Source organism: Aplysia californica, unplaced genomic scaffold (genome assembly GCF_000002075.1).
Source record: "Aplysia californica isolate F4 #8 unplaced genomic scaffold, AplCal3.0 scaffold00116, whole genome shotgun sequence".
Classification (NCBI taxonomy): Eukaryota; Metazoa; Mollusca; class Gastropoda; order Aplysiida; family Aplysiidae; genus Aplysia; species Aplysia californica.
Genome location: NW_004797386.1, coordinates 670,173 through 679,462, shown reverse-complemented (window position 1 = coordinate 679,462; position 9,290 = coordinate 670,173). Strand labels below are relative to the sequence as shown.

Here is a 9,290-nt window from a genome sequence, read left to right as displayed (position 1 = left end):
CCCCACCCTCCTTCTCTCTTTTTTTGTTTTTGTATCAGGAGGTATTTTACGACACTTGCAACACAATAAGGTCATTTACGTGCCGAAGATTAGAGATGTTACAAGAGAGTAACAAACACAAAAAAGAAGGAAGGGAGATAAAGACAACAGATGTTTTGATAGGAAAGAAGAAGCAAATCACACCAGAGCACCCGCAAACCACCCACATAATCCGAAAATGTCATCAGAAAGTTTACAGTAATACTCATGTTGCTCTAAACCCTCTCTGATGTCATCATATCTCGAGCAGACTCACCTTCATTTGGAGGAAACGGGCATCTGTACCCCAATGAGGTAATCTCTAGAAATAGAAGAGAAAGCATGGTCATGGCATGATAATAGCAGTGGTTTAGTCAAATTTCAGAGTCAAGTATAGCAATGGTTTTAACTGTATCTTATTCACAGCAATGGTTTTAACTGTATATTATTCACAGCAATGGTTTTAACTGTATATTATTCACAGAAATGGTTTTAACGGTATATTATTCACATAAATGGTTTCAACTGTATCTTATTCACAGCGATGGTTTTAACTGTATCTTATTCACAGCAATGGTTTTAACTGTATGTTATTCACAGCGATGGTTTTAACTGTATATTATTCACAGCGATGGTTACTGTATATTATTCACAGCGATGGTTGTGAAATAGCATTCTCAGATTTCTCGTAATTGTACTTAAATGGGCATTATCATTTATAATGGGCACAGATGGTTATAGGCTTAATTCGAGCAATGGTACGGTGGTCATATCGACTGACTCTCGTATAGATTTGTCGTCTGTTGTTTTGTTTTATAATATTATCTTCCTGGATCTTTTCCGGCTTTTAAAGGCCACAAAAGGCTTCTCTTTTCTAAAACAAATAAACAGTTCTATAGTTCGTTAGGTAGCCTACAAAAAGTTTCTCACGAAATCGAATTTTTGTTGAAATTAAAGAAAAAACAATGTGTGCATACCTAAAGAAAAGGTATCAAAAGTCGCCCCAGACCATTTTGAGCTACAGACTGATAACGACAAAAATCTTTTATTTATTTATTTATTTATTTTTTTTACACAAAATGAGTTTCCATGAAAAAATGATAGTTCCACCATTTTTTAACAATGTGTTAAAAAGAGTTTTCATTGATTTGACTTCTAAATATTTTATTTTGAATTATTTTGAGGGTAGGGTATGTTTTAAAAAGAGAACGAAAACTGCATTTAAAAGGTGGTCAAATCTATTCTTGAAGCATGTTTACTCTTCCACGTTATGTTTTACCTTTGAATTCTAATCATGATATTGATGCCAACTGATTGCCGAATTGGAAATGAATGAATTTTCTTTGAATAAATACACTAGAAACAATTGAAGCTTCGTTCTTATTTCAAGTTTGTAGGTGTTCTAAACTTAAAGGTTAATTATCTCAAAATTAGACATTTATACCCAAACTCGTACGATGTGCAACATATCAAAAACAACTTGAGATATTCTCCCCCCCCCAAAAAAAATAAATAAATTAAAATAAATTAAAACCCATTGTGTTCAGCATTGAATGTCCTATTAGGTACAACCCTTAACTCAAAATGGTTACAATCCGACTGTTGGTACCTTTCGTTAGGCACACACACAACTTTGTTTGTCAATTTGACTCTCACCTGGGAGTGGGGGTGGGTTACCGCCAGGGGGGAGTGGAACCTCGCTCACTGTGGAGGAAAATATTGGAATATTATAACAGTTGTTAATATCGAAACGTCGTGACGTGTCATGGAATCAAAGCCTTTTCAACACTGTGTGCTTATCTAGGAGCCTTCGAAAAAAAACCAAGAGTCTTGAATAGATAATATCATAGCTAGAACCGAACCATGCCTGAGAGCGTTTGAGACTCGCCAAACGAAAAAACAACAACAAAAAAACAAATCTTTATACATGTATGTTCATGTGGCCATAACAATATGTGAAATTTGCATTGCGGCCGTCAGCTCTATAACCCAGTATATTTCCAGGATGAAAATAGCTCTTTTCCTTAATGATCTCAATTGTGTCAATAGTTGGTAAAATAATGACATTTTAAACAAAACTAAAATCATCCGTTAAGTTTTTTCTCATTTTAGTTCATCCCAGCCATCTTTTTCTTTCATAAATGGTCACTTTTAAGGACAAGCAGGCTAACCCAGATTTCGGGGGGTTTCCAGAAATCTTGACCGACACCAAAAGTGGGCATTGCCCTACCTATAGGAGAAGTTTGGTTTCATTGGTGTGTATATTTGTTTGGTCATAGAGAAACTCTCCTTGTCTTTAAATAAACTGAACCTTTACCTAAATCTTTACTTTCAATTTTCACAATACAGCATTTTTGGGGATAGCACCTTTGTGCTTATAAGCGACCAAATATGAGAAGAGGTCATTGAAAAACAAAGAAAGACAAACCTTCATTTCTCTTCACTCTGCTCTGGAGTTTTTCGCTGAGGGGTGGTCCTTGGGCCCGCGAAGACACAAGGCTTGCAAAGCACAGCTGTAGAGAAGATTGGGTGAAAAAACCCAAGTTATAGACGAATAGTAAACTGCCGGTGGTTGGTGGGTGCTCTGGTGTGGTTTGCTCCTTCTTTCCTATCAAAGTCAAACAACTGTCGTTCTTATCTCCCCTCCTTCTATTTTGTGTTTGTTACTCTCTTGTAACGCCTCTAATCTTCGGCACTTAAAATGGCTTTATTGTGTTGAGAGCGCCGTAAAACCTTACTAAAACAAATAAAACAAAAGAACAGTAAACTTCATGACTTATTCAATATGAATCATGTGTTCCTGAAGCAAAAGTGAGGCTTTGGGCTATGTGAGCTGGTGGTTGGAGGGCGCCACTACATGGTCCTACTAGCTTAGTCCGACTCCGTGTCTCTGGGAAATGTGCTTTACCTAAAGTTTCCCATTTAACTCGGTCCTATCAGAGATTGGCGTTAGATTCGGGGATATCTTTTTTTTGTAAGTGTTTTACGGCACTCGCAACTGCATACGATTCATATGAGCGCCCAGGACACCTTAAACTTTTTCAGTTGGTAGGAAATTTTGAATTTTGCCTGGGTGGCGGCCGACGCTTACTCTTATCGATTTTAGACCACCAAGGGATCTTTAACGAGTGCAACTTGCATATGTTCCACGCACTCATATGACCTTATGCAGTTCCGAGCGCCGTAAAACACTTACCAAAAATACCCCCCCCCACTAAAAAACTCTTGCTACACGACACATTAGGTGTCAAGACCCGGTGGAGTCAGGCGCTCGTTAGTTGTTTGGGCATGCGAAGTGTGATTGGTTTCATCCTAAAGCTTGTTTATTTGTCGTCTTGTTTTCGATTTTAAAAAATACCCATCTTTCTTGAATAGAAGTTAAGATATTTGCAATTGAAAGAGATGGGGGCTTTTGAGTGAATCAAATGGGAAAATTGAAGCTCTGAATACTGAAAATTTACATTTTTTGTACCTTTTCAGTAAAATCCATACATAAATATGTTTTTAAATGGACATAAAAGTGGAAAAGACAACAACAATAACAACAAATATTCAATAAAAAATTGCCAAACCGGCCGTTAAAATACCGGTACATTTGATTACAGTATCTTGACGAGGGCCTGCTTTTATCACGATGCATCCCTCACAAATTATAATAACTCACCGCAATTACTACCACTCTGACAATCATCCTGTGGTCTCAGTTGGATACGCAGTAGAACCGAGTCGTTAAATGTACTGCCAACGTAAACGGTACTGGTCTGTGTCCGATTAACTGCGAATGAGCTGAGCCTAGCTGTTGTAGTAGTGACGGTAATTTCGACAATAATCTGATGCCAGTAGTTGGGGCAGTGTTCAGTTTATATAGTGCTTGAGCGTGGGAGAAATTGTCGCCTGACGTCCAAATATTTCTGAGTGGGAGATGCAGGGAGGAAAAGGGGGGTGGAAAAGGAGGTTGATTTTTCCTGGGGATTTTTTTTTGGGGGGGGGGGGGGGTGGGGGTGGGTGGAAGGAGAGAGGAGAAGAGAGGTGGTATGACATGACGTGACAATGCAGGGAGTGCAAGGTCTCGAACAAAAAATGTTATCAAAACACTTGAGAGTATGAAGTGCAGCTGCATTGTGGCACGTCGGATCTGCTGTCCTTGTGCAGCTTATGACGTAGTTTTAATTACCATCCAACACGGATCTCACCTAGCTCTCTGATTTTAGATCTCTACATTTTGAGCTTATGGCGTGCGACATTTATTACAAAAAACTTGCCCAAAACGAAACATGACGCTAATAAGTGCACACAGTTCATGCTTTTCTTCGCACTTGTTTAAGGTTATTGCAATTGTTTTTTGTTTGGTGGTTGTTTTTTTTCAATCCAAGATACACTTAGTGTATTACTCGTGTTTTCAAACGCCACATTTTTTACTTCAAATTATGCTCTATTGTTACTCTAAATACCTCCTTTGTTACTCCAAATACCCCCATTGTCACTCCACCATTGTTACTCCAAATACCCCCATTGTTACTCCAAATACCCCCATTGTTACACCAAATACCCCCCATTGTTACTCCAAATACCCCCATTGTTACTCCAAATACCCCCATTGTTACCGCAAATACCCCCATTATTACTTCAAATGCTCCAGTGTTATTTAAAATACACCCATTTTTACTCCAAATGCCCCCATTGTTACTTTAAATGCCCCAATTACTACACCAAATGCTCCATTGTCGCACCAAACACCCCCATTTTGGCTCCACATACCTCGTTGTAAGAGGAAGTGCCGCTTTGTACCTTCAAATGTACAACAGGCAGCTTTTCATGATCACGTTATACAATGTATGTGTCCAACTATCATAATCAAGTCCAAATATGACATCGTTTTCAAATTCAAATATCACATGATTTACCTGAAACTATCCTCTAAACTCTTGCAGGTATCTGAACGCTTCTTACGCGCCGATTAATAAACAAACTCAAGAGTAGATCCAGACCAATAAGAAATTGCTGCATTGCAAGCCCAATATTTATTTAAAAAGACCAAAAACAATTTAGTCGAAAATCCAAAAGGCGTCTATATGAATCACATGAGAGAGTTGGTAGATTGCATGCGGCTTGCCTGCTATACATACATATGCACATCGGGTTTCTCGTGGCCTAGAGGTTAAGGTGTTCGCCTCTCATTCAAAGGTCCTGGGTTCAAATCCGGCCTGCGAATTTTTCTTCTCTAAAATGATCTCCTTTCACCTCCTTTCCCGCTCTCTAGTAATGTTCTGTCATCTGCTTTTGTCTCCACTCTCTGCCCCCACCCCCTCACCTCCTTTGCCATTTCCTCTGGGCTTCTGATTCTTTCTGCAGCCTTTCTACTGCTACTCCTTGGCTCCTTCTTACTGCTGTCTTTCAGCCACACCCCTGATCTTCAGGTAGAAAGATCTACACCTTGCCTTCTTGGACAAGGGCGAAAAATCTAGGAGGTCCCGTGTGCAAGTTGCGCACGTTAAAGACCCCTTGGTGGTCTAGAATTGATAACGGTAGGCTTCGGCCTCCTCAGGGCAAAATTCAAAATTTCCTACCAACTGAAAAGTTTAATGTGGCAAACGCCCTCACATGACCTTACGCAGTTGCGAGCGTCGCAAAACAATTACCAAAAAAAAAGGGGGAAAAAAATAATAAAAAAAAATAAAAAAAATAATCCACACATCCCTGTAGAAGAAATATCAAACCTCTTTAACGGAACTGTTTTATTGCACGACGTAGGTCCTGCACAATGACCTCCATATTTGGTATCTCGACGATTAAAGGTGGGCGTCTTGCTTTCTTTTTCCTTTCTGATTTGTTGTTGTTGTTATTGGTGTTATTGTTGTTGATGTTGCTGTTGTTGTTGTTGCGGCTGTGTTTGTTGTTGTTCGAGTTAAGGAGATGTACAACGACGCAGTAACGGTCAGTTAGTGCAAAGAAATAACAAGACGTCGGACAAACAGAAACACCCACCCACCCACCCATACACACACAGAAGGATAGAGAGAAAGAGAGAGAGAGAGAGAGAGAGAGAGAGAGAGAGAGAGAGAGAGAGAGAGAGAGAGAGAGAGAATTTACGCTTCAAGCACTAACGAAGAGCGTGCATTTTGTTACAGTTTTTGCCTTTTAAGTGTACCTCTTTCTTTATATCATGGGGGTGGTTTTGCATTGTTTTGCTTTGTTTTTTGTGTGTTTTTTTGGTGTTTTTTTGTGTTGCTTCTTTTTCGCACCCTCAGTGCTTTCTTCTCGCATCTCCATTTTTATAAACTGTGAAAACACTTCAAATGCTGAGGTACGAAAGAGAATCACCAACGCAGTGGGGCAATATGAAGATCTACTGACCACAGTTAAGAGACGAAAATTAAAATGGTATGGGCATGTCACAAGATCCACAGGACTTGCCAAAACAATCCTGCAAGGAACCGTACAAGGAAAGAGAAAGAGAGGAAGGCAGAAAAGGAGATGGGAGGACAACATTACAGAGTGGACAGGAAAGACGATGGATGACAATCTGAGGAAAGCAGAGGACAAAATAGATGGCGAGAGCTGGTTTTCAGATGCAGTGGTGCCCCCACGGTTGTCCCAACCACGGGATAGAAGAAGAAAAAGAAGAAGAAGAAGAAAACATTTCATAACAAAGAGTGATCTGAAGAAGAAGTAATATTTTCACTGTTACAAAATGAAGATATGACAAGAAAGCACTGAGGTCGCACTTTATTTTAAAAAAAAAATTTTTTTTGGGGGGGGGGGGGGTGGAAGCGTTCTATCTCCTTCTCAGAGTCAAATATTGCTTATGGGTGGTTTTCGGGTGCTCTGGTGTGGTTTGCTTCTTCTTTCCTATCAAACATCTGTCGTCTTTATCTCCCCTCCTTCTTTTTTGTGTTTGTCACTCTCTTGTAACACCTCTAATCTTCGGCACTTATATGACCTTATTGTGCTGCAAGTGCTGTAAAACACTTTGTAAGAAACATTGTTGAGAAATAATTTGAGAGTACAGTCATGAAGGAGGTGACGAAAGATCCGTAGCAAATACATGGGAATTCGAACATCAATCTACCTTACGTCAATCAAGTTCGTAGCCGTTGATGTTTAATTTTCTTCAGAAACAGGCGTGATAATATTAGAGTCTTTAATCTAATGAAGTTATGGGATGACATTGTGATGTAATCTGAATCAAGTAATTTTCTCAGGCACTCATTTCAACCTGTGACGTCAGGTTCAAGTAGTCTGTCTCCGTGTGCTTTTGTTCTTTTGGTGATTTTTTTTTTCTGTTAAAAATAGTTTTCTTTGAGAGTAATGACCTGAGCCAGATCACGCCATCTAGTTGCTACGAGAATTTCTAGACCATTTTTAGAAAATATTATTACAACGAAAACACGTTTTGAAGTAAATTCGCCGGATATCCTTATCTAAAGAAGCATAAATCTTGTCATTGTGAGGAAAATGATAATTGCTATAATTAAAACGTGGTTGTAAAAAAAATATATATATATACATAATATATTTATATAAATATATATATATATATATACATGTGTATATATATAATTATATATAAATATATATATATAAAAAAAAATAAAAAAAATAAAAAATAAATATATTATGTACACGTGCCTGCAGTCGACCCTACTCAGTATAAAGGAGTGGCTTTACCACTGTGCTGGGAAGTGGGAATCAGAAACATAATTATGTGAAGCATCATGGTGAAATCAGGCGCTCGTCTAAGTAATCAAATCAAGAAACAGGCATTTTTCCTCCAGTTTGGAAATTTTGTCGAATTTACGATTTTTATATACATTTCCTTGTATGCAGAAGAGTTAACGCTCAGATGCTACTGGATCGCTAACAACAACAACAACAACAACATAATATACATTTCCTTGTAAAATTGACTGGAAAACCTTGATTAATGGAACAAAACAATGATGTAAATTTTCAGTTTTCAAGGACTCTCAAACTATAGAAGTTACCGAACTTTTGGCAGCCATTTCCTCGCAAATTTTACCTAAGAAAAAAGGCAACCCCCACCTCCTTCAATAGAAAATATCTCTACTTCTGTTCGCGATAGTTGAGTACATGTGGGTTTTTTTCACCGAAAGACAGACATAATATTAACAAGCGTTAAGGTTATACCAATAACTCCATACGCCCAAAAATTGACGAGGGCCTGATTTGACCGCGTCGTGACACCTATTATCTTGTCATGGGCCTACCGGTATGTCGTTGAGTGGGCACTTGCCTATCCAACTGTACCGCACAGCTACGGGTTTTTTTTGTGTTGTTTTTGTTTGGTAAGTGTTTTACGGAGCTCGTTTTTGTTTTTTGTAGAGGTTTTACGGCGCTCGCAAATGCATAAGGTAATATGAGCGCCAAGGGGTGGATGTCAACAGAAAAGTCCTTACAAGGAATCAGACGTTCTCTGCTCACCTCCATAGCTTCTACAGCACAAAGTCTACGGCGCTCGCAACTACATAAGGTCATATGAGCGCGTGGGACAAACCAAACATTTTCAATCTGTAGGAAATTTTGAATTTTGCCCGGGTGGCGTTTGTTATCGTTTTGGACCTCCAAAGGATCTTTAATGTGCGCAACTTACACAGGGGACCTCCGAGATTTTTTCGCCCTTTTCCGAGAAGGCTAGGTGTAGATTTTTCCTGCCAGGAGATCAGGGGCGTAGCTGAAAGACGGCAGTAAGAAGGAGCTAAGGAGAAGCAGTAGAAAGGCTGAATAAAGAGTCCGGAGCCCAGAGGTGAGGCCAGAAAGCGGATACGAAATCAGACGACAGAACATTGTTGGAGAGCAGCCTGGAAAGGAGGTGAAAGGAGACACTTTTAGGAAAAAAAAAAGTTGTTTTCGGTCGCTACTCGGATTCGAACTCGGGACCTATGAATGAGAGGCCAACACCTTAACCTTTAGGACACGAGAGCCCCCGTCCAGTAGCAAACATTGTCCTACTGTGACCAGTGGCCACTCTCAGCCTAATCGACGTAATCCCCACAACAATCAGCCTGTCACATTCTGGACTCGCAACTGCGCATGGAAGCTACCCGTGCGGTGGACAGCTTCTACTGGTCATATGAATACCATTGTTCACTAATTCAGTGGCCTTGTTCACAACGGGGCGCTTGTCATACGCATTGACAAACATACAGTTACAGATAAACACACAAACACACACATACATATACACACACACACAAACACACACACACACACACACACACACACACACATACACACACACATATACAGAGAGA

At 39.5% G+C, this 9,290-nt stretch overlaps 1 protein-coding gene across 1 annotated transcript in view; it reads right to left on the bottom strand.

Moving 5' to 3' along the window:
- Nucleotides 1-3,926, bottom strand: part of LOC101861202 — a gene marked incomplete in the record, with an annotated part of 8,010 nt that extends 4,084 nt beyond the window's left edge. Inside the window, 4 exon segments of the mRNA XM_005095875.3 lie at nt 296-340; nt 1,675-1,722; nt 2,447-2,531; nt 3,683-3,926. Of these exon segments, the coding sequence (XP_005095932.2) occupies nt 296-340; nt 1,675-1,722; nt 2,447-2,531; nt 3,683-3,709 (205 nt within the window).
- Nucleotides 3,927-9,290: the final 5,364 nt, after the last annotated feature.